General features: G+C 43.9%; 1 protein-coding gene and 1 long non-coding RNA gene across 2 annotated transcripts in view; one reads left to right on the top strand and one right to left on the bottom strand.

Annotated features, from left to right (window-relative positions):
- Nucleotides 1-14360: 14360 nt before the first annotated feature.
- Nucleotides 14361-24200, bottom strand: LOC139435309 (uncharacterized). The gene is made up of 4 exons (XR_011644582.1): nucleotides 24111-24200; nucleotides 19355-19495; nucleotides 16134-16213; nucleotides 14361-15590 (listed from the first exon to the last, which is right to left on the bottom strand). It is a non-coding gene; the product is annotated as an uncharacterized lncRNA (long non-coding RNA).
- The window catches only part of znrf2b (zinc and ring finger 2b), a 60527-nt gene continuing 57896 nt past the window's right edge, over nucleotides 24102-26732 (top strand). The window contains exon 1 of the mRNA XM_034103247.2: nucleotides 24102-25042. Within this exon, the coding sequence (XP_033959138.1) occupies nucleotides 24646-25042 (397 nt within the window). The 5' untranslated portion in view covers nucleotides 24102-24645. The remainder of the gene's footprint in view (nucleotides 25043-26732) is intronic.

Here is a 26732-nt window from a genome sequence, read left to right as displayed (position 1 = left end):
CTTGCTAATTTAATATTGGTCATTTTAGATGTAAATTGTTGTAGAAATGTGTTACATTGTGTCTCCAATACGTCTGTTGGGTTTTATCTCGCTGATTTACTGACACATCCACAGAGAAAAGGAGCAAGACGTGTTTCTCCTCCTCTTAGTAATAATTACATTAAACAAATACTTTAAGGATTTTTTAGGGAGATACCTAATCATTTTCAATTGGATTTGACAATCCCGAATATTCCACAGGAAGTCATATCGTTTCATCTTATAGCAGGACTACCATTTTGATTATTTTCTAGATAGTTTTGTGAGAGCAGTATTGTGCTGGGATATGTATGATGTATGCTGGTTGACCTTCAGAGAGGTGATGGTGCAACACTGAGGCAACGCATGAAGACATGCTGAGACCAGAGGAGCAAGACGTTGAGTCAGGACACACAAACATCTCAACACAACAGTTCTGTGCTTCAGGGTCTGATATACACAAGGTGAACAATACAATGTTGCTTGAATATGGGAATTAGCCCATTTAAACCACAGGGGACAGAATGTGGCCGGCTGAGGGGCCACTTCACTCAACTCTGACAATAATTGCTGGCTTTAGCAGTGAAAAGGGTCAGAGGTCAGACAGGTCATCAAAAGTATAAAGGAAGGCAACATGACATTTTACCAACAAAATGAACACCTTGAACCAAAACAGAAAATATTACATCAGTAGACTTTATTAGTGAACGGTTAATTTAAATACATGACTCACATGTGTTTCCTTATGTTTCCTTAATAGACAGCAGGAATATATGTGCAGTACTACATAACTTACTCTAATACAGATCAGTGCGGATTAGTAAAAAGAAGACATGCACATAAAACATCCACATCTTCGTCCATCGTTAATGTTCAATGCATGTAACAAACACTCTCTGTACACGCATACTATGTAATATAAGTATTCAACAAGACAGTACTCTGTCACGTTCACAGGTAGAGATCAGAACCCAATAGCACGACTCAGATACAACCAGTTTTTAGCAATGTTCAGTTTATTCAGGTCAGGGACAGGCAGGGGCAAAACCAGGAAACCCGTCAGACAGGCAACCAAAACCAGACGGGGAGCAGGCAGGAAGTCGAGATCCGTAAACAGGCAGGCAGGGGTCAAAAACCGGGAAGGACAAACATCTAGGCTAGAGCACAAGACTCACTGGAGAGCTTGGCGGAAACGACAAGACAATCTGGCAAAGGACCAGTGATAGTGAGGTGGTATAAATACTGTGGAGTGATGAGGGAGTGAGTAGCAGGTGAGGGGAAGGGCTCGGGAGACCAGGGGAGGGGAGTGAGCTGATTACAAGGGCCTGGAGGAAGGCGGGATCTGAACTGACAGGAGAGTTTAGATGAGGCATCAAACATCAATAGATGTGTCTAACTTGTGACAACTCTGTTACTTTAAGGACTGTACTCCTCATGCAGCAGAGCGTACAAACAAAACCAGGATGAAGACATTCTCAGTAACAGGTAGTAGACGTACAGAATTCATAAATCACACATCAAAGGTGTCTGAAGAATCAATGCATGAACAACTGGTGAAAACTATAATGACTCTGCCCCAGCACACCGACACAACAGTTGACCCACAGGGTTCTCTTTGCTGCTCTGTTGGTAAGGAAGTAAAAAGTGCAGAGAGCCACAGAGAGAGATGTAACCATTGGGATACTAACGGCCTGTCCACACGGCGGCGTGCGTTGACGCTTGCCGGCGGGCGTGTCTGACACTCGACCAACAACCAATCACATGAATCTCCCGCCCCAGACACACAAGCACGCGGTTTGATTGGCTTGAGCTTGTACTGGCATATGATTCGATTGGCTGACGCTTCCGTCGAGGCGTCAAAAGTTGAACATTGCTCAACTTTTGAAGCGAGCAACGCCAACAACGCCAGCAACGCCAGCAACGCTCCACGTCGCTTCCCAAAATGCAGTTCGGCTAAAAGTGACGTCACCCCATTCAAAGTGAATGGGCAGAAGCGTTGGAAGCTTCAACGCACGCCGCTGTGTGGACGGGCCGTAACCAGTCGACAAAGAGACAGACAGACAGGGACGATTTATTTTCTTCAATAGAGATGACAACAAGACAGTGTTTATTATCTGACAAAGACAACGGACAAATACATTGGGGGCTACAAGGTGTCCAGACTTAGACCTCCAACCCCCTACGGTGGCCCTGAAGGGCAATACACAGCAGCATTTCAGAAAACACGACATTTCACAAATCCCAAGAAATACAGTACAATGATTCCTTGTATTCAGTCTGCCACAAATGTGTGCCTTCAACACAGCTGATGACATAAGAGAAAAGACCCTGCAGATATTACACAATTGAAGATGCTCAAGATCATTGAAAGGTAAAGAAATGTAAGGAACATTCTGGATATTTCAGCAATTGGGCCTGAAAAGTCATAATTTACAGTGATTTAGCAACAGTTAAGGGGCATTGTTAGGCACGACGCATGCAGGTATTATAACCAGACATCTGTCAGCAACATTAGAAGTTGTCCTAAAAGGCTAGAAATAACCAATAAAAGCTAAAGTTGCATGGTTTACCCAACATAGATTTGTAGTGTAGTTTATCTTCTTTGGGTCAAGGTAAAAGGCGTGTTGAGGCCACTCTATCCTGTTCAGTTTTTTACAACAGGTTACTGAACTTTCTAAGTGTACCTTCAACTATTTCTATGTTTGATACGTGATTAAAGGGACTCTATATAAAGATGGTTACACTGCAGAAGGATCAGAAACGGGAGAACATCATGCATGCAGGTCCATGTTTCATCCCAGTCATACAAAGGATGCACTGCCGAATAGAGAATGTGGCAGGTGGTGGGGGGACCGCTCTGATATCAGGCTTATTTGAAGTGTTGATAGGCGAACAGCCACACAAAGCTGAGTTAATAAGCAATTAAGAGCTTTAGACCGAGTCCATGGTGAAAGTTTAATGATATCAACACAAATTTGCTGTCACATAATCTCCTCTTTTAATCATTTCCACTGTCAGCAGAGAGCTAACAGAAAAACAAGCTTAATCCACCTGATTGACATCTCCCACAAAATTGTCTGGGAGAAGGACTGGAAAATATGTCAGGCAACTAATTAGGCACTTTTTTCATCTGTTCAAGTTTTTGTCTGGAATGCAGCGTGGCCGCCGTCAGAACACACAGAGGCAGTGTTGGTGAGTTACTGAGGTCACACACTGGTCACTCGTGTAATCGGATCTTATGTAAACTGGAGCTACACATCGCCATCAGCACTCTCATCAACCCTGAGAGGTAAGAGAGCTGCCACACACACACACACACACACACACACACACACACACACACACACACACACACACACACACACACACACACACACACACACACGTGCTACATTCTGCTCTTCAAAATAAAATAATTTGGTTAATACCCAACTGGTGATTGTCTGAAGCTTCTATAAAAGAGAGGTTGCTAATAACACTGAAAAAACTGTTTGTCTGTTTACACAATACATTTAATTAAATGTAACGTTTCAGTTTTTGAATGGAACTGTCTAAATCAGACAACTAAATGTTAGCATGCCGAAAATTAGCAATGGTGACGGGAAGTCATGTGACTGTGATGTAGTTCGTTTAACGTGAGCTTTTTATTTCTGTTAGCTAGTTTGTTGAATTCACGTTTCAAAAATTATTAAAGTGGAGCTTTTAGTCAAGGGAATCCTTGCAGTGAATTTGTTTTAGCCGTTATTGGAGAGTGACAATGTTGAAAGAGGGAGAAAGAGGGTTAAGCGACAAAACTCCAAGTGAGCAGTCGCTTAGCGGCTCAGCACTTTGACTAATTTCAAGTAAAGAAATTCGTACTGAAGTTATTGTTTTCCGATGTTTAATGATGAAAATAAAGAAACATAACTTAAAGTGGACCTATCATGCTATATTTGATATATAAAATATATTGTAGGGCCATACCTATACAAAACATGTCTGTGAAGGGTTTTTTTCAAAATACCAAACAGAACACCCGTTGTAGCCGTGCCTCATACTGCTCAAACCCCTCTTTTGCAGCCCTGTTAGAGAAAGGCGGATCTTGGGTCCTTAGCTTGAAAAAAAGAAAGAAGAGGAGGCGGAGCTAATGCCTGATCATAATTCTACCGGAGATAAAGTTAAATTCTGCTGTGATAAAACGCCATCCTGGCTCAAATGCTTTTTCTCTTGCGGTTTATCACAAGGTGAGTTCCTTTTTTTATTTCCTGCTTTTTAAACACATGTGCTCTCCAGTACAGGTTAGCTCTGAGTGTTAGCGAGGCATGCTAATGTAAACAAAGACGTGATTACGTCCAAAACACGTCAGGCATTGTTTCTGATAGCAACTTTCTGTGGGTCCGCCGACGTCACCTCGGATGGACGTCACAGCGGAAGGAATCTGTATCCGCTCGTTGTACACCCGTTTTTAAAAGATGTGGGTACGGAGGAAAAGAGAGAGGGTTTTATTTTCTGACGCTGCGTGAGTTCCCCGACACACCGGGGACACATTTATGTATAAAAGACATCACAAAGTGCATTTTGCATGATAGGTCCCCTTTAAAGAGGACGAGGAGAACATGTAGGAGTCAGCTCACCCTCTGTGTCATACAAATTCCCGGCCAACAACAGGTGGATTGAATACAAATAAACCACACCCATGTGACACTTACAGGAAGTTCTAATTAAATACAGATGTGTGCAATCTAAAATAATAATACTGAAAATAATTAATTAAGGCTCAATAAATGTGGGCATGTGGGCTCCTACAGAGAGGGTGATGCACACAAAGGGGCAGCAGGCAAGATTCAAACCTGCGTCCGCCACAGAGGGACTGAACCAGGAACGCGCTCCAAACCTGAGCTCTATACAGCGAGACCTCCATCACGGCACAACTCTGTTGTTCTCAAAGCGAAAATGTGTTAACCCCAAAATGCAAAAGTGCAGCTTACTTGCAGTAACCTGGATCAGGACAGAGGAGGTGGAACAAATTAACAAATTAAAATATGTAGACTAATTAAAACGTCAAAATGTGGGGGAAATAATGTAAAATAATTCAAACAGTGTGACTTTTAATGAATAATGGAGACAAAATATTTGGCTTTGAATTTGAAATTAATGAAGTCTTTTTTTCATTTGAGTTGCAACATGAATGTAATGTCTGCTGAAATGTTTTAATTAAATTAAAGCTGCATTTTAAGAGATTTTGGTGGGGTTTAATTGACATAGCAAGTTTATGATTCTAAACAACCCCAACCCCACTACCAAATCAGAGATTGTTCTTTTCACCTGCAGAGATATTTCTCGGTGTATTGTCTCGGTGTAAGCTGCAGAGTGTTGGAGTGTCTTCCTTCTCTTCAGTATGATGGTGATGGATGGCATTGGGCTTGTGACGCCAACAAATTAAAACATTTCGGGGAAACGTGTCTTGCGAAAAATCATGAGCGGGGAACTCAAGATAATCCACAGACCTTTGAACTGAATAACTGAACTGAATAATATTCATAAAAATAATATTTTATGACCTATATAATCACAGCACTGTACGACATAGCCTCAACATATACTGCTGTAGAGTAAAAAACACTCAAGCTTGTTTGCATTTCTTTAAACCAATCAGAGGTGTGGCTGGTGTTAAGGATGTTTTTTTAAAAGATACAGGCCTTTAGGATCACTGAAACTATGACCATTTTGTTCTCCTACCCAGATAATGCCAGGTTATTTATTTAGTTCAGTTTGTCTGTCAGCAAGATTACTGACAAACACTCCTTTCTGTATTCTCATGAAACCTCGTGGAAGGACCTAGCATATGCCAGGACTGGGGAGATGGGATCACTTGAGGAGCACATGAACGCACCATTGGTCTTGGTGGATGTACGCTCTCCGGTTGGAGCAGTTCATTGAGGATTACTCTAATTTACAGAGATAATTGATGTTATGGGAAATCTGTTGTCATAATTTAATTAATGTCAACGTTTCAGTTTTTCAGTGCAGAAAGAATCAGACTAAGACAATAAAATGCCAATAATCCTTTTAATTCTTGTTATATCTTGTTATTGAAGCCTTTTGGACTTGGCCAGCTTGATAGCAGGTTATTCGCCAAATGTAACAGTCAGTGTTAGCATTGTCAGCTAGCTCCTGTTGCTAGCAGCCACAGAGACACCTTCTGAGCGCTGTGTCTCTGAACATCTTCAGATGAAACACAGCACAGGTCATGCTGAACTGAGAAGGTGTCCGCTGTCGTGAACATGGCTTCTCAACTTTGAAACTGAGAAAAAGACAAGTCCTGGCCTTTCTATTTAGCCTTGTAGCTAACTCCTATAAAGCTTTTGTATTTTGCATTACCATTGTAAACTAAATAATAATGAAACAACATTTGACAATAATGAATTCAGTTTGATGATTTGTTACAAATGATTGTTGTGTAATTTATCAATTTTCTGGTTTATTTATAGAATAAAAACATTTCTAAATAGTTATGTATTTCACATGAATACTTTTGGCCTTCTTAAAAGTGTATCAAGGAAGGATCAAGGAAGAAACGTTTGACCTGGATGACAGACATTCATCAAAGGTGGAAATGTAATACAAAAGGAGTTGAAGGGAAGCTCCAGAATACAGGAATATAGTTTAAATGTATTCCTGATCTGAGTGTGAGAACCCTGCTCTTCATGTAACCATGCATCATATTTTAATCATCCACCGAGCAGGAACTTTCAGGTTTGTTGTATTGGTGGAGTTTTACTATCCATTCCAGATTCCATTGTGGCCAATGATGTAAAGTTTGTGTATGTTGTAATTATGTTAATTATAATAATGACTATAATTAAGTCCATTGGGTTAGAGGTAGAATACGGTGTATGACTCACCCTTTCAATTTCACGTTGAGCAAAGTATCCTACACACAGTAACACTTCCAACCAAAGATCACAGCACCCACACAGTCCCATCCTCTGCTGGCTGCACTGTGTAGAACTGATATCAGATCAGCAGCAGCTTTAACAGTTAAAGAAAAACAGAAAAGCTTGCAGAAGGTTTACAACTCTGATGTTTCCTGTTTGGGTTTGATGCAACACGATGTGTCCGGACAGAGCTGCTCATAGTGTCGTCTCTTTTGTCATAGCCTGAGCTGAATTAATTAAAGCAACACTCCCACCCAGTGGTGTGCAGCAGTGGTACACATGTTCTCCCAATGGGCCCATGAGATACAAGTACTTGTGTGGAGCCTTGGGGATTTCTCCAGTGGTGTATCATTTGATTTCATTCTGGGGTTTCTGCTCTCTGTAGTAATGTGGTTGTTGACTGCTACAGATTGAAGGATGTTTACTTCACTTCTCAGACGTTTATACTCAGGCTGGATTTGAGAAATGGTTAGAATGAGGAGCAAAACAGAATCATTTAGATAACGTTAACCTAAAACGTTCCTTTTCTTTTGGAGAAAACTATTGGAGGCCCGCAGAAGGTCGCCTACAGAACGGTTTTCAGCTCTCTGCTTTCAAATGTGAAATCATTTGAAGCTATAAAGCTGTGGCATTGCAACTGGAGAAGGAAAACACTGCACTTTCCCACTCTGCAAGAACAAAAGCCTGCTGTGACCTCGGAGTATGCTGGTGACTGAGTGTGGAAAACTACATCAGGCCTTCAGAGAGAGGTTCCAGGACGTGAACCGTTACCAGAAGGAACTGAACATTTTTGCAACACCGTTCAATGTGGAACCAGCTGATTTGCCTGAAAACCTGCAGCTGGAAATCAACAATGAAAGTTAGGTACAACAACCTCCCTCTGCTTGAGTTCTACAAACTGTGTGGGGGCTGAGGATTTTCCCATTCTAAGGAGACATGCACTGAAGTTCACATCACTGTTTGGGACAACCTACCGCTGTGAGCCGTTCTTTTCAAAGCTGAGCCTTGCCAAGACCAGGTTACGCTCAAGACTGACTGACCTAAACCTGGAACACCAGCTGCGAGTAGCATCTTCATCACTTCCATCTGACATCAGACGCCTCGCAAAAGAGAAGCAGTTCCAGCCTTCGCATTAGGTGAGATAATAATAATAATAATAATAATAATAATAATAATAATAATAATAATAATAATAATAATTGTAATGGCACCTCTGTGCAGCTAATCACTGCCACCAAGTGTCCAAAAATAGTATTGCATTATGAAGCTAAAAATAATAATATAATAAATAAACTTAAACTGGCTCCTACAATAATACTTTATTTATATTGCACCTGTCATGTTGTGTCAGTGAATCTAAAAACAGGAATATAAATATTTAAAATAGAGCATGAAAACAATAAGATCATGTCACAGTTTGATTGGCTAACATGTTATGATCCAGTTTGTTGCATTGAAGTGTTCATTAAATTCCTGGAATTCAAGGTACTTGCTATGAGTGTCTGCATTGTTGGCCTTACGCCTTTTACACACTCTCCAAAGCATAACAAAAAAACATTGAAAATAAAACAGAAATCACTAAGCCACCAGGGTGGGAGGAGGGGGTCAGGAGGACGGGACTGAACTGACCGCCCAGGGGCAAGGCAGAGGACCAGGAAGGGGTCTCGGGCGGACGGCCCGGGGGCAGAGGACCAGGAAGGGGTCTCGGGCGGACGGCCCGGGGGTAAGGCAGAGTCCAAAAAGGGGGATTCGGGCGGACGGCCCGGGGGCAAGGCAGAGGACCAGGAAGGGGTCTCGGGCGGACGGCCCGGGGGTAAGGCGGAGTCCAAAAAGGGGGACTCGGGCGGACGGCCCGGGGGCAAGACAGAGTCCAAGGTGGGGACCATGGAGGGGCGAAGGCAGCGGCAGAAAGAGTCAGGGGGCCGGGCCCGAGGGCGAGGACCGCTGCACTCAGGGGGCCGGGCTCGTGGGCGAAGACCAGACAGCTCCACAGGCCGGGCAGGAAGGCGCTGACGGGACAGTGCCGGAGGCCGGGCAGGACCCGGTGTCGCGGAGCTGGTGGGACAGGCCTCGGCAGGATCCCCCACGGAAGAGGACCAGGACACGGGATTGGCAGGACCCCCGGCAGGAGAGCAGTCGGCGGGGCTTCCAACAGCACAGGACAAAGGGTTGGCAGGACCCCCGGCAGGAGAGCAGATGGCGGGACCCCCAACGGGACAGGACAAAGGGTTGGCAGGACCCCCGGCAGGAGAGTAGTCGGCGGGGTCTCCAACGGCACAGGACTAAGAGTTGGCAGGACCCCCGGCAGGAGAGGAGTCGGTGGGGCCTCCAACGGCACAGGACAAAGGGTTGGCAGGACCCCCGGCAGGAGAGTAGTCGGCGGGACCTCCAACGAGACAGGACAAGGAACTGGCAGGACCCCCGGCAGGAGAGTAGACGGCGGGACCCCCAACGGGACAGGACAAAGGGTTGGCAGGACCCCCGGCAGGAGAGTAGTCGGCGGGACCCCCAACGGGACAGGACAAAGGGTTGGCAGGACCCCCGGCAAGAGAGCAGACGGCGGGACCCCCAACGGGACAGGACAAAGGGCCGGCAGGACCCCCGGCAGGAGAGCAGTCGGCGGGGCCTCCAACGGCACAGGACAAAGGGTTGGCAGGACCCCCGGCAGGAGAGTAGTCGGCGGGACCTCCAACGAGACAGGACAAGGAGCTGGCAGGACCCCCGGCAGGAGAGTAGACGGCGGGACCCCCAACGGGACAGGACAAAGGGTTGGCAGGACCCCCGACAGGAGAGTAGTCGGCGGGGCCTCCAACGGCACAGGACTAAGAGTTGGCAGGACCCCCGGCAGGAGAGTAGGCGGCGGGACCTCCAACGGGACAGGACACAGGGTTGGCAGGACCTCCGGCAGGAGAGCAATCGGCGGGACCTCCAACGGCACAGGACATGGGGTTGGCAGGACCCCCGGCAGAAGAGTAGTCTGCGGGACCTCCAACGGCACAGGACCTGGGGTTGGCAGGACCCCCGGCAGAAGAGTAGTCTGCGGGACCTCCAACAGCACTTCAGTAGGGACTTTAGATGGGACTAGAGAAGGGACTAGAGAAGGGACTAGGAAAGTGACCTGAGGAGGGACTAGGGAAGGGACTAGAGAAGGGACTAAAGGAGGGAACTGGAGAGGGGACTCCAGAGGGGACTAGAGGAGAGACTAGAGAAGGGAACTTGAGAGGGGACTCGAGAGGCGAACTAGAGAGGGGACTCGAGGAGGGACTAGAGGAGGGACCAGTGGAGGGACTAAAGAGAGGGAACTGGAGAGGGGACTCCAGAGGGGACTAGAGGAGGGACTAGAGGAGGGACTAGAGAAGGGAACTTGAGAGGGGACTCGAGAGGCGAACTAGAGAGGGGACTCGAGGAGGGACTAAAGGAGGGACCAGAGGAGGGACTAAAGGAGGGAACTCGAGAGGGAACTTGAGGGGGAACTGGAGATGGGACTGTGGCAGCTGGGGCCACATCTGGGTCTGGCACCAAGGCTGCTGGGACCGGGACTGGGGCCGGAATCATGGCTGTAAAGTCCGGTTCCGGAGCAGGGACCGTGGCTGCTGGGACCGGCACTGGAGCCGGAACCATGGCTGCAGGGCAGGGAACCGGAACACGGATCCATGGCTGTGTGGGGTGGTACTGGAGCACGGTACCATGGCTATGTGGGATGGTACTGGGGCACGGAATGTAGTGGACATTTTTCTAATATATCATCCTTATTATATCTTTCATATGCTTAAACCAAATGCTTCTTATTTCCTCTTGTTGTGCTTTTCCTATTATATATTATATTCTCTTCGTCTTCTTCTTCAAGGCCACAGAGCTGCTATGGCTACTGGGAGACTCACACAGACACACACGAACTTCCCTGCTCTGAGAACCGTTATGCTATCTACTCAAGGCCACTGGGTGTCTCATAAACAATCTGACTGTGTGAATCCAGATTTCTCACTTTCCCACTCATTTTCCTATATAACCTCTGCTTATTCATTGTTCTGCGCACTCTCGGGCAGACTTTTCATACTCTGTCCGACCTGTGACATTATATTATTGTATCGTGTATTTGAAGCTTCAAATAAATAACCAAAAGACAGCTTTGCTTGATTCACCATTTATTTGTTTTGATCACTTTTGACTTGTACTCTCCAGCCGTGTTTGGGTCCTAGATTTCCATAACAGGAACCATGGCTGCTGGGGCCAGAACTGGGTCCGTAACCATGGCTGCTGGGGGCTGAACTGGTTCTGGAACCCTGGCTCTTTGGGCTCGTGCTGCCAACCTGGCCTTGCGACCCCTTCCTTTAGGAGCCGTTTGGAGGCTCCGTGGACCTCCAAAGGCCAGACGAGTACCAGCGAATGGCTCCTGGACAGTAGCAAACACTGGGTGAGAAGCAGGGGCTGACACCAGACGAACCACCCCAATGCGTGTGGTGTCAAAACAGGAGTTGGGAGACCTGGGTCTGTCAGGACCGGGAAAACAAATTGTGAGGTAATCCAAAAGCCTGGCAGGTAAGAATTTCACCAAACTTTGATTCCTCAGTGTAAGGTGGACTGCTTCTGCCAGAGCAGCATCTCGCTGCTGAACCCTGACCGCTCCTATCCATTGATCAGAGCAGGTAGCCAAAGAAAAAGTAAACTCCAATAATTCCTGCTCAAAAGGATCTGCTGGGCCCATATTTAGGGTCGGGTTGTAATGTTACGGAGTGTGAAGCAGGTAGGACCCAAATGCAGATTAACGTACAAATAATTCCTTTATTTCAAGGCTATGCTGACAAATACAGAACAGAACACTCACCGAGGACAAGCCAATACACAAGACAACCCGACAAAGAGAGACAGAAAACACACAACTTAAATACACCCAGAACTAATCACATAAACACGAGACAGATGAGGAGGGAGGAGAAAACACATAGGTACCAGGTGAACACAATTGGGTAATCAGAGAGGGAACCCGACAGAAAGCAAACAGGCAGGAAACGGGGGTGAACACTTTACAAAATAAAATAGGAAACCCAAAGATAGAAAAGGACACGAAAAATACTAACACAGACAAATCCTAACAGATGTTGTAAAAATTGAAATGGCCCTTGATAGGAAAAAGTTTCCCCACCCCTGATGTATACAGTCTATGGTGCCAGGTCAGTTTTACAATAGAGTTTGGGGATTTTGTTGTAGAAAATCCCAGGAAGTATTTACTCTTCATTTACTATTCCCATGTAACTACTCTCAATAAGTGATCTGGGGCATCACTCTCCAGCTTAACCAATCACTTCGCTCTATTCCCAAGAGCCTATCATCGCGCTCTGCCAAACCTCTTAAGCAGGGACGTGCACAGACATTTGGAGGGGCTATTGCTCTAAACTAGAAAAAGGGCCTCCCCCCACCCCGCCGAAAACATAAGAACTTTTTATAAAAAAAGAAATGAAAACCAGGGACATTTTTTGTTTTGCGGTCCATACCTCATTAACATATCTAATGTTAGTAACTATTACAGACAAAATGCGGACAACTCTGTTTTAATGTAGTTTGACCATTGTAACTGCTGTGCCTTAAATAAACTCAATAATTGATTAAACCAGTTCAATACGCATTATTCTTATCATTCTTTATGAGCGCAGTAACGGTAAGGTATCAAATTACTTATTTATTTAGTATTCCATAACTTAATAACAGAGATGGTCAAACTAAAGTAGAGACATGGCAGAAATCCTATGAAGCGGGGCAGTGAAGTGTTCTCCCGTAGGCCTACGTGAGAGAGGGCGATCAAGAAAAGAGAGAGGGTGAGGGAGTTTGCGGAGCAGATGAAAAGACACAGAAAGACAGAAGCACAATAACAAGTATATTTAGGTGTTTGTAAATAACCGACGGTGTCAAGAGGAAGTAAAGTCCCCTGGTTTGTCCCCTATACTCTAACTGCTATGAGAGAACTCAAAATCAATTTAAGCATATTTAAAAACGGGGACATTTCCGGGGACAGATTGATCCGGGGATTTGCCACCAAAGCCAGGCAGGCATTTGGTATGATCACCATATGAGGCTGGACCGGACTCTGAGGACTTTCCTTTGCTTTTCAGCAGTCAGATTGTAAACAAAGTCACGTGACTGGGGGCAGATGACTCTACAATACTAATTGTGGGCTTATCATATTTCGACCACAACAGAAAAAAAAGAGGTCCCCAAAACATGCTCCCCATCTGCACACTGCCGTCGCATTTTACGTTTCTAAGGTAAGCGGCCTTGAAACTATTCAGCAAAACTATAAATAATAATCTAAGTTATTGAGTTTTTAGCATAATGCTTCAGAATCTTAAAACCCCTTAACGTTTGTATGCAATTGTGCTAAATTCAACTCTGGAATCAAGCAAATATTAATATGTTTGCATGACATTAGTTATTTATATTTGATATCACTTAACCATACGTTTAATACATTTAAGTCAAGCTAAGGTACATGTGATGGTAGCTAGTTAGTGCTCTTACCTGTGAGGCCAACAGCATAATAACCAGACTATCATTAAAAATAAGTACCAGTTCTAGATCCTTGACTTTAGACAAACAATTCAAAAGACAAAATGTATTTAAAGACCAATCTTTATTTGAATGTGCCTCTTAACCTGAGATATTAGTTATACAGTAATAGTATTGACAATCTAAAAAAACTGAGCAACTCAACAGTCAACTTTATGTTTCTTATTGTCTAAAGCATTTATTATTTTCATTTCCCCCATCTCATATTCAGTGTGGACGGATTGAGACAGCGTGGTGTCCAGACTTCAGGGAGAAACCTCCGTGTGATGGACGTCCTGTCTGTTGGTTTGGAGAGGACTGAGGGTCTTTCCTCAGCGAGGAGGACCAGGGCTGATGAAGGAGCCCATGCTGGGCAAAGCTGATACCAACTGCACAGGCCTAGTCTGTCACGTTATTTGTCTAAATGTGTTTACTTATATATTTAATAGGTTTACACCTTCTGTCCATAAACATTTGATTAACTTTTGGTTCACATTTCAATAAACTGTATTTGTATTTGCATTCCTTTCGTCCATTATTCTTACTGAACATGTTAGATTACACATTCATATCTGACTGAAGATTGGCCCCATTTATTTGTGACGTTGCAAACTCTGCGGTACAAGGCACAGGTGATGTGAAGCTCATAAAGTGAGGCAATTAAGCAATAGCTCACGACAGGCCGTGGTATATGCTCATTATATCACAGCTAAGGGGCGTGGTTCGGCCCGACGCGAAGCGGAGGGTCGACAACCCCCTTAGCTGTGATATAATGAGCATATATCACGGCCTGAAGTGAGCTATTGCTTTTATAAAACGGTTACCAAGTGTGGCAATATGAAAAAAAAAGACACACTCTAATTTAAATAGTTTTTATTAGTAAATAATGATGTTCCAAATAAAATAGTCCCTCCGTTGCCTTCTGCGCGAAACATAGTGCGAGGTGGTTGCTATGCAACAACACTAACAGCTAGCGAACATATTAGACAGAGAGCGTTGATTCATTATTTGGCTATTTATTTACATTCATTTGTATGTTGCACCCACTGAAAACCTGTCCAGCATCAGTAGCATGGCTTACGTGGTTACTTGTTGAGGTTGAGGTTGTTCTAGGCTGTTGCTCGGCGTGGTGAGAATATTGCTCCACTTTCTCCGGTCCCCGAGATTTGGCTTCCAGTAGCTCTGGAGAGAGCTTTCGCACCTGTGGCCACTAACGGTCATAATTTCTCTGCTTTGTTTCAAGACCCGCATCAGAAAGCTTTTGAATGGTGGTACTTCTCCAGTTGGTCTACCTGCTCTTCACGTAGCTCTGCATGTCGTCGTTTAGGTGCTGTTTTTTCTGGAGATAGGCACTCCTCAATCCACTCCTCCATAGTAAGACCCCCCAGAGGTCGAAGTTAATCTTAAATGTTTCCATTTTATGCTTTGTAAGTTTGTTTCGTAACAGAAGAAATGTACATATATTTATAAAACTGACAAGTCAAATCAAGCAATCTGATTGGCCGATAGTATTTTTGCGGACCTCTTTGATTACAGATTTGAAAACATCGTTGCTTGCTTTAAAAGTAGCTCAATTCATGATGTCAGACCTTGGAAAGTATCTAGATATCCCTGCCCTAATGCCAAAGGAACTGCACACTGAATATGTTTTGCCGTTTGATGTGTATGTCTGGACCGCTGCGTAAAAAGGAGGGTTTCTGCCCCGTTACTTCTCTGCTGCTTTCTTGTTCCAGTATGAAAAGCAAACTGCAAGCAGTTTGCTTTTCAACCCAACGGTATACTGTTTTTCTCAGACGCGGAGGGATACTGACTTGTTGTGAAAAGTAACTTACAATTCTACCCGTGGTATACGCTCAGTATATCACGGCTAAGAACCAATCAGATTGCTTGATTTGACTTGTCCGTTTTATAAATAGAAATAATCAGCTGATGGAGTGTAGATGTGGAAATAGATGCATCCCATCAGCTGACTGTTTTTACAATAAAAGTTGTTTATAGTGAATGTCATGTACTGGTCTTAACATCTCATAGCATCAGCTTTTAATGTTCCTCTTGGATCTTCTTCTTGACCCTCAGAGAAGGAGAAAATGTCGTGTCTTTCAGGCATGTCCTTTCCTAACAAAAATGACAGGAATCATAAAACATATTATTGCAGAACAAGTGTGTTATTTATAAAAGCGGTGTGTTTGTGTGTTTAGGGGCTGGAGATATCATTATTTTGTAATTGTAATGTTTTTTTTTTATTTCAACAATGAGCTACAAAGACAATCAGATTATGAATGAACAGTATGAAGTTCATCAACATTGAAATATATGTTATTATCAAAATAATATTTAACTGTTATCAAAACGTAGTGCAACTGTAGAAGCTTGCTCTGTTGTCTCACTGAAAGAATAACTTTTACCACGTTTTTTACAGACAATATTGAGAGATAAATCTTTGCCTTCAATACATTACATTAGAAAGCTTCATATTGCTAAATATCTAAATGTAACTTTTTGCATGGAAAAAACCCTCAACTTAACTGATGTGTAGGTGATCTAGGATTTAGTATTGTTTAATGGAATGTATATCAGTGTATTCAAGTCAATACTTCATTCATTTAAACCAATATCTTTCTTGATTCTGTGTACAGTATGAAAAAAGAGTCTTAGTACCTTTGCTGAAGTTCACTGCTGTGAGGAGTCCAGTTCTGTCTCTCACTCTCTGGTCCAGCCTGTCTGCATCACCTGGACACCTTAAACAAACAGATATATATATGTAAAGTACCATGTGTACAAACAATATAACTGATTCTCTTCTGTTGAACATGTTGGATTGTGTATTGTCCGAGTCAGGGTCCTTTTTATTTTACTGTAACTTTGGAAGTTGTGTTACCAAGGTTACTGTTTATTTGATACCCATTTGGTAATGCAATTAATAAAAACAATAAGGTTTGGGTTCATTCTTCAGATGACTGTGACGTTAACGTGTAAGCTCAATAATGAACTCCAGCTCAACCAACCATATTGTAATATCTAAGTAATCATCTTGAAATATGACATTAATAATTGTAATATACACATATCTTATTGTGAGGTTGATTTCACATACACTACTTCGACATTAACTTGTCTACATACTTGAGCATAGCCAATTTAAATTAACCTTAACGATGCATACAGTTCCTCCTACATAATAAAATATCTCTAAGTTACAAGGATGTAACCTTATTTTATCAACCTCAAACAGAAGCCGTTTGTTCAACAGTATTATCTACCACTTAACACTTGTCTATTTCGTTTTAACCTTTATATATACAGTCTATGATTTTAACTTGGAGGCTACGATTACAATCGTTAGCACCGATGTAGCTACCACTAGCTTACATGCTAACCCAAGCCTTACCATTCATTACGTAGCCGATTAAAATCATTAACACATAAATAAAGCACTCGAATTTTACTTACCGCATTCATGCACCGTCTGTTTTAACCGCAGAGCGAGTCACAATAGTCCGATATATAAGCATGAAGAACAAACAACCACGGCCGGCTACAAGTTGTGTTTCCTGGATGAGCTGAGCAGGCAGAGTCCCTGTAGCTTCACGGAGCAGCTAGCAGAGAGACAAGAAGCTAGCAGCAGCAGGCACTTGACAGAGCCGTCACTCAATGTGACCACGCCCTAATTTATGCACACACTTTAAGACCTAATATAAATAAAAGGGTCGCGTTAGAAAACAATTCACTCTCAGATCCATAATCATGAAGGTGGAATCTAACTATATCGATAATAAAAATGTATGGAGCCAGGGACAGAAACATGTTTTTTTCTGCTGTAAAATTGGGCATTTTAACATGGGGGTCTATGGAAATTGCTCCTTTCTGCAGCCATCGCCTATCGGCCAATATATGAACTGCAGTGTGTGACACTTCTGTATTGGCTTCACGGCTCTACCCCACAGTTTGCCGCTTGGCCCGTACCTGTGCAAGTCCCTGCTCTTAAGTCTGCTCTCCCCCTCTGACAGCTGTCATTTCAGGTGACTCTACGCAACCCTCCTCCACCCCTTTTCACCTCCTGTCCCTCCGAATCCAGGGTCAAGCTAAGCCCCGCCTCTTCCGACCGACCCAACTATCCATTCACCACCAGCGAAGCCAAACAGTTTCTCTTCAGTGCCTATGACACCATCAAAGGGGAGGAACTGATGGAGAGTGTGCGAAGAGTGCAGGCAGCGCAAGGTGAAAGGCAATATGGGGAGGCCTGGAGGGTAATCAATGAGATGACTGGGCGGAAGAGGACTAAGGAGGGACAGGTTGAGGGACACAGCCCCGAGGAGAGGGTGACGACCTGCTTCAACCACTTCCAAAGCCTGCTGGGCACAATAGCGGATGGAGCTGAGGAAAGTATACTAGCTTTCCTCCAGAACCTGCCCATCGACGATGGTCCCTTCACAGCCAGTGAGCTTACCAGGGCAAAGTCCACAGTGAGAGAGGGCAAAAGTGCTGGGCCGGATGGCATACCCCCAGAGGTCCTAAAGTACTGTGATCTCGATGACCTCATCCTAGTCTTTTGCAACCTCGCTCTACTGCACAACATGCAGCCTGATATATGGTCTCTCTCCAACATCATCCCGGTGCCTAAAGCTGGAGACCTCTCAAAGCCAGACAACTACCGAGGCATCAGCCTGACATGTATCATCAGGATCTTGGCTTCACTCTAACACCAAGGAGGTCGAGACGACACCCCACAGTAGTCCTGACAGACCTGGACTATGCGGACGACATCAGCCTGCTCTCCGACAGCGTGGAGCAAGCACAGGAACTCCTGAACAGAGTGGAGTCAGAGTGTGCCAAGGTTGGCCTTAGGCTAAACGCCAAGAAAACTGAGGTTATTACCTATAACATCTTACAGGAACATCCACCTCTGACAACAACAGAAGGCACTGTGCTTAAAGAAGTCAAGGACTTCAAGTACCTGGGCTCATGGGTCAACTCAACCGAGCAAGATCTTAAGGTGAGGAAGGCACTTGCATGGAGGGCCCTGAACGGCATGACCAGTGTATGGAACTCCAACCTCCCCCGTCAAATCAAACTCAGCTTCTTCTATGCAACGGTAGAGTCTGTTCTCCTCTATGCCAGTGAATGCTGGACCCTGAAGCCAACCCTGCAAAAGTCTCTAGACGGATGCTACACCAGGATGTTGCGAGCATCAGCAAGAGTGTACATTTAACCAACACGAGGGAATACCAAGGGTGAGCGAGAAAATTGCAGCCAGGAGAATGAGACTAGCAGGACATTGCCAAAGGCATCAAGAGCTGCCAGCCGGCAAATTGGTGCTGTGGGAACCAACACACGGGCATCGGTCACGAGGACGTCTCGCACAAACATACGTGGACGTACTCAAGAACGACGCAGGAGCACAAAGTACCAATGAACTGGCCAGATGTATGGAGAACCGGGATGACTGGAAGCGACGATGGAGGGCTCGTCTGAGGACGACCTAGAGAGTGTCTAGATCCCGGGGGGTTTCATCGGATCGGTTCTCCCCTCCCGAATGATACTTCCTGCACAACGGGGACTAATCGCCAAAATCACCATTACATTCATTTGTGTATCTCTGCAATAAATATGTATTCTTACATCAAAACCGTCTCTCCTGATTGAAATAGTGTTATCCAACCAAAATAAATGAAAGAAATAATGCTTTATTTTTATATCTGATGATTGATTAGATAAGTAATATCTTTTTTTTAAATCTGTTAAATAGCATTATTATAATAGTGTGTTTAAAAAAAAGAAAGTGTTCTGTGTAAGATAAGATAAGATGTACTTTATTGATCCCAAATTGGGAAATCTTTAACTCATCTCAATGCAGTTTTAGAAGCTTAAAGTCCACTCACCATTGAAACCGAAATCATGCTCCCACACTGCAGCTCATTCACACAGACACAGGCCTTTTGAGGTTAATGTAATGGTGGTTTGCTGCATGTGGCTGTTCAGGTGGTGATGGATGTTGTTGTGGTCAACACTGGACAGATAACCTATTTCCAGACAGGGGGGATTAGATGGATTAACACAGTGAGGGTGAGACACCTTCCACAGCAGCTCTGTGCTGTTGACAGAAAGCCTCTGTGTCTGGTCGTTTATAACACTTTAAAAACGTTAGAAAAACGCTTATATACATTACGTATGCATATAAACTGATTTATAATTCATTGTATTTTCTGTGTGTATTAAATGTGGTTAGCTTTATGTGAAAGCACTACATCTATCAATGAATAGTGCTATAAAATAAAGTTCACTATTAATAATATGTATTATGTACAAAGCTGTTTGAATCTCTTATTGAGTTATCATGGTATTCTATACAATATCTGTGGACATTATCTGGTGGGTGTCACTGCACGAACTGAACAAAAAAAGTATGATTAGTCCTAACACAACAAGGTGAATGCTGCATGTTGTTTGTTTGTTTGTTTGTTACTTAAAAGCATCAGAATGAGCAGTTTGAGGACCATGGCTGTAGAGTGACACTCTCTGATGTTATCTACGCTGCTGCTGACCAGTGGCGGTTCTACGCTGTGGCACGGGGTGGCAGCTGCCACCTCAGAAAAAGGCCTTGCCACCCCATTTGGCAGCTTTGTTTTGAAATAAAAGTTGTGGCTCATCGGACATTTATGAGAGAAAATCTCTAATGTCCGAGTGCAAGTGAATGCAGCACAAGACGTGAGCCTTGTAACCCCTCCCCCGGCCCTGGCGCAAGCGTGGAAATAGGATTGGCGGCGATTTAATTTGAATGGGGGGACAGCTCAAAACGAGAGGCATTTCGGATCCAAGTAGACGGAAGAAATGAGGTATTTGCGGTCAGGGTATGGCTGGGGTAGGCTACAGCCATACCAAGAAATGGCTTAGCCCCACCTTAGCCCCACCATGAAAATGATGTTAAAGTAAGCAAAATAAAGTCCGCCCACTCGCGCAGAGTTAATTGCACAGACAGCAGTTAGTCAGATTGATTTCAGTAGCCACTTGTCTGGAAATACCGAAGACTAGAAACGGTTTTGAAAACTTTTGTCACGTAGTGATCGTCTTCTCAATAGAACATCTTTGATAATGTCTTCTGGCCAATCAGAATCAAGATAACGGCGTGGTGTTGTTGCAGGAAGTCCCGACGGAGAATAATTTGCTGTAGTACATCTCTATATACATCGATACAACATTACGTGTTGATAGAAATCAACACGTAATGAAATAAGACCCCACGGTTTGATGATTGATAGGTGTGTGGGCTGTCTTTCATTTTGACACACAGAACAATGGGGGCTATCCACCCTTATCCACAATGTAAAGTAATTCACAGCCTCTTCCCTCTTCTCTCTGTGAGGAGCAGCAGGTTCAGCTTTCAGAACAAAGTAACAAAAAACTAAAATGGCATTCATTTTTTTAAATATGTCGTGTAGTAATAGATTATTTATTTTTCTTCTCAAGAGAGTACCAGAATGTGTATTTTTTATGTTAGTATTTCAAAAAATCTCCTGGGGGAGAATCCCCCCAGACCCCCCTGCAGGGGTTGGGTTTTCAGCATGTCAACTCTTTCACCTGTGGGGAAATTGCAGGATTGGCTCCAGGTCGCCCTTTTTATTTACTACAAGACAAATGTGCCTTTTTATTTCATACAGTTCAATTTGGATTGAGACAGGGAAATAATCTAAACTTCACACGTGGCGTTTCACTGTCAAGGGGAGTGTGTATGTAATTACATTGCAAATACTGACTTGAGCCCCACCACTGTATGGGCCCTACCATAGATTACCCAACAAAAATACTCTGGAGCCACTGTTTGCGGTCTACAATGACAGAGAAGAGCCTGTCAAGTTTGGCTGTACTCAGCATTGAATCAAAACGCACCATAGCTTTAAATCTTAATAAGTTTGTGAGGCGTTTTGCTGATCAAGATGGTAATCGCCACATTCAGCTAATAGGCTTGCCAACTTGATGCTCTGCTCACGGATGAGTCGATGAGAATAGTAAACTGTTAAGATGATGACCTTACGTGTGTATAATATTGTTCTTCTTTGTGGGGGTCTGCCCCCAAAAACTGTTTTTTAATGTTTGTTCTTTCTGATGTAAAGTCAAGGTTGTAACTGTTTGCAATGAAGTTGTGGGGCGCTGAACTGTTCTTTTGATCTTTTGATTTATGATAATTACTTGTCTTTCAAATTTGAAGGAGGGTGAGCAAGCATCTTGAGGAACATTCATCATTAACTCCTCCAAAAAATATAGTTTATTTAATAATAACACTGAATATGTGAATCATAACAGTGATTGACAGCTGATAGGAATAATATGATTGTTAATAGTATCATATTCATACAGACAAACATCAATTAGACAGTTAATTAATGTACTTATTGCAGCAGTCTGCATAGATTGGTACCCCTGCTGGTCTAAGAGTGAAACAAACTCATTCAGTTATTGTTCAGTTAAAATTCATTCAATTATGTCTGATGTGCCACAATAATGATGTGCCACAATAATGTCACCTAATGTTATTGAGTTAAAATATCAATATTGTGGCTTTCCAAGTTAACATTGTTGATATGACTGCGATTAAATCAGCATATAGCCTACTTTTGCCAGGGGATGCCACCCCTGAAATTCTCCTGCCACTCTCTTGCCACCCCATGAATATTTGTCTAGATCCGCCCCTGCTGCTGACGTCAGCTGATGCTATGGTCTAAGTGTATCAAGTCACACAGACCAAAATAATACCTTTGCGATTTCACAATAAGAGCAGGAAATCCCTACTGGAAATATATTTTATAGCTCGGTTTGCAAGTAATGAAGATTTTATTAAACAAGTTTCCAATTAAGTTAAATTGTTCCATTAAATATAAAGTGACATCTTATCCCTTAATTTACTAAAAGGTAATAAATACACTCAGTAAAGATCAAGTCCGAATGATCCAAAGAATACACAATATAAAATGTAATAGACCAATCGACCAGCCAAACAGAAACACATGGACATATTATTAAAACACGATGTGCAAAGGAAGAAAATAATAATAATGTCAGTAAAGCAAGAAGAGGTTTTCCGTCGAATAAATTATTATATTTTTCGAGAGCAGCACACTTTCAAAATAGGACATACTGTAACTGTAAGCCCCTATCATCTTATCGACAATTTTTTTTTTAATCAAAATTATCTTTGAGGGCCCCCTTTTGCACAAAGGCCCCTGGGCACTTGCCCAGGTTGCCCATATGGTAGATCCGGCCCAGGTAAAGATAGTCCTTTAGTAGCATTGTAGGTAGGAGTATGTAAACAAGAAGCACTTAGTAAACGTGTTAAAGGCACAGGCTTTTGCCCCGGTGTTAGATGCCCAGCGATGTGACAAAGTAGTGTTTTTTGGAAAAGCTGGCAATGAGAATGGCTCCCAACTGGGGTCACAAGGTACAATAGAGGGCATTTATTGTATGAGCCCAAAGCCCGGGCTGCATTGTTTTCTATGGATAATGCTGCATGTTATTCCTTCAAGGTTAGGCCCAGACCCGGCGGCAGACATACGTCTCTGGGCGGGCATTTGATGTACCAGGGCGGGCCCACCCCGAAACTTACATTTCCCGGGAAAACTGAATTGTGAAAGAGTTGACATGCTGAAAACCCAACCCCTGCAGGGGGGTCTGGGGAGATTCTCCCCCAGGAGATTTTTTGAAATACTAACATAAAATACACATTCTGGTACTCTCTTGAGAAGAAAAATAAATACATCTATTAGCCTACTACACAACATATTTAAAAAAAAAATGAATGCCATTTCAGTTTTTTGTTACTTTGTTCTGAAAGCTGAACCTGCTGCTCCTCACAGAGAGAAGAGGGAAGAGGCTGTGAATTACTTTACATTGTGGATAAGGGTGGATAGCCCCCATTGTTCTGTGTGTCAAAATGAAAGACAGCCCACACATCAATCATCAAACCGTCGGGTCTTATTTAATTACGTGTTGATTTCTATCAACACGTAATGTTGTATCGATGTATATAGAGACGTACTACAGCAAAAATATTCTACGTGACAAAAGTTTTCAAACCGTTTCTAGTCTTCGGTATTTCCAGACAAGTGACTGCTGAAATCAATCTTACTAACTGCTGTCTGTGCTATTTACTCCGCGCGAGTTGGCGGACTTTATTTAGCTTACTTTAAAATCATTTTTCATGGTGGGGCTAAGCTATTTATTGGTATGGCTGTAGCCTGTAGCCTACCCAAGTATACCCTGGCGCCGCCACTGAACATAATAATAAAACAATTAAAATGTTGTATTCAGCCCTGATTAAAACAGCGGGCCCAAATCCTGGATGGTCGGGCCCAAATCCTGGATGGGCGGGCCCGGCCCCATGGGGCCCGTCCATGACGCCGGGTCTGGTTAGGCCTTGACCTTAAAATGTTTTACCACTAAGCACAGCATGACAGACATAATCATATTCAAATCCCATAGGTAACACGACTTCTTTAAAACTGACAACTACAAAAGGTCGAATTTATTGAGATTGTGTTTAGCTGTCTTTAGGGACCTAATAAACTGGAAAGCTGTCACGCTCCCTATAAAACACCGCAACGCCTTTACTTTGAAAATTGTTAGCGGAAGCGCTGGTGAGCTCACCTCAGCTAGCTTGACAGCTAGCCTGGGCACCGAGAGTCTCCTTGGTGCCGCTGATAAAACGGTATTGTGCTGGGCTTTCTCCTCTATCCCATCCTTCCTTTGAGTAATGCGTTGTTAGGCAGGGAGGTGAGAGGAGCCCGGCTCTTCACTCCTTCAGGCTGCTCGGGAGCCATGGCGGGGCGGACACTGAGGAGGAAGCAGCGGGTCCGCGGCAGCAGCTCTGAGGAGGAGGGATCCATGTTAACGTTACCTGCCGCACAGCCACCGCTGTTACTGACGGAACACACTGCTGACGGCTGCTGAAGTTTCACACACATCTTTTGCTTTGTAACAGCTACTTCAACTCTCAACTCACTGCTGTTTAATAATGTCTCCGGGTTCATAGCGCAGAGTTTGTTCTACTTCTCTTAGCTTCCAGATAGAACCGTTCCGTGTGTCCGGTAGAGACCTCTGTCCCCCGGCGTAAATCTGGCGTACTGTCTCGCAGTGGCTCACAGAGCGCCTCTTTAATATATCAAAGTCGGTTGGGGTTAACATGGGGGCAAAGCAGAGCAGCCCCACTGCTAACCCGGCTGCTAACGGACGGACCAGAGCCTACTCCGGCTCGGACCTGCCCTCCAGCACGTCCAGCAGCAACGGTAACAGGACCACCACCGGGGGGGTGAGGTACCATGGTTACAGTGCGTCCGGAGCCTCGTCCAGCACCAGCCAGCACCATGGAGCCAGGGCCCGGTCTGCGGGGGGGTCCGGAGGCCCCGGGACCCGACCTCAGTCCGGGATAAACATTCCCAACAGCAGCGGAGCCTACAGCTCCCAGGAGTCCGGGGGGAGCAGCCCGGAGGAGGCGGACCGGCAGCGGGCTGGAGGACAGGAGGCTCCCCGGCTGTTGATAGGATCTCTACCAGCACACCTCTCGCCTCATCTGTTCGGAGGTAAGAGGCAGCGGGCCACTGAACTGCCGGGACTCTGACAGAGAGGTGGAGAAATACCAGAGTGTATGAATACTCTGTTACAAGTTAAAGTTACAATTCAAAAGTATAAGCATCAAAATATACCTTATGTAGTAAAAGTAGTCAGTGTGCAAATTGGTCCATTTCAGAATAATATGATATGTTTTATAATGATTGATCATTAAAGTGTTCTCAGAGCTGGTAAAGGTGCAGCTAGTTTTTATCACTTTGTATACTGCAGGGTAGCTTGTGAATTTACTACAGGTGGAACTAATGTCTGATTTAACACTTGATTATATTTCACACTATTAAAGGTGGGGTAGGTAAGTTTGAGAAACCGGCTCGAGATACACTTGTTATATTGCATGGAATGCTCTTAACATCCCGATAGCAATGAATATCTTAAGTTCTTTGACAAAAAATCCATTCAAAAAAATTGCACCTGTGGAAGCCGTAGTACTGTAAAAAGCACGGCCCGGCTAAAATAACTGGATGGCCTACCTGCCTGTCAGCCTTCCATCTGTGCACAAACTTATCTCGTGCCCTCATTGGTCATGTGCGCGTTCGTGAGTGTTGGGCTCTGTAAGGAAGTGGCAGATTTTTTCCGGCTGTGTATTTTCAATTTCTAGCGCACTCGAGCCGGTTTCTCCAAAATGACCTACCCCACCTTTAATCCAAATCTGTAAAGTAACTAAAGGTATTACATAAATATAGTGGAGTAAAAGTACAAAGAAGCAAAACATGGAAATAAGTACAAGTATCTCAAAATTGTTCTTAAGTAAATGTCATTAAATGTACTTAGTTACTTTACACCACTGCTCTTACACTAATGGTTTCTGCCGGGACATCTTTTAGGATGGAGCCATTGTCAACACTATGTTATGGCAGTTTCTGAGGTCATGACCCCAAGTTCACCCCCCAGCTCACATTAGAAATGTTTTTATCAGATAAACAATTAAAACGTTGATAATGCATAAAGTGTTACACTTTTTCGTATTTATTCATATAGTAAATAGTGCAATTACTTTAATTCTTTGTACATTTTATTTTCCGTCTTTTATAATGGCTCTGCACTGGTCAAAATAGTCAAACTAAAATAGGTTTGTCAAAATCATTTGATAGATATATCATCTGTGGATTAGTTTTATTAAGTTGAAAAACTCCCCCAGGTCACTAATACTGGAAAAAATTGTACTACTGTACTCAGTCTGTGGCTGGGGAGGGAGTTCCAGAGTGTGGGGGGAGGCTGCAGTCAAGGCCCTGTCACCCCAGGTCCGGAGCTTTGTCCTGATGGGCTGCAGTAGGTTAGCTTCAGCAGACCTGAGGCGACGGGTGGAGGTGTGTCGTTGGATGAGGTCACAGAGTTAGGGGGGGGCAAGGTTGTTGTCGACTTTGAAAGTGAAAAGTAATATTTTAAAGTCAATGCGGTGTTTGATGGGGAGCCAGTGGAGGTCATGGAGGATAGGGGTAATGTGGTCGGAGCGTCGGGTGGAGGTGAGCAAGCGGACAGCTGAGTTTTGGACATATTGAAGTTTTTTTAGTGTGAATGCAGGTGATCCAAAATGCTGTTGCAGTAATCCAGTCGGGATGTTATAAAGGCATGGATCAGAGTTTCAGCAGTGGTCGATGAGAGGGAGGATCTGATGCGTGCGATGTTCTTTAAAGGGGACAT

Source organism: Pseudochaenichthys georgianus, chromosome 16 (genome assembly GCF_902827115.2).
Source record: "Pseudochaenichthys georgianus chromosome 16, fPseGeo1.2, whole genome shotgun sequence".
NCBI lineage: Eukaryota > Metazoa > Chordata > Actinopteri > Perciformes > Channichthyidae > Pseudochaenichthys > Pseudochaenichthys georgianus.
Note: the sequence above shows the minus strand (reverse complement) of the source record. Positions and strands in the feature narration are given on the sequence as shown.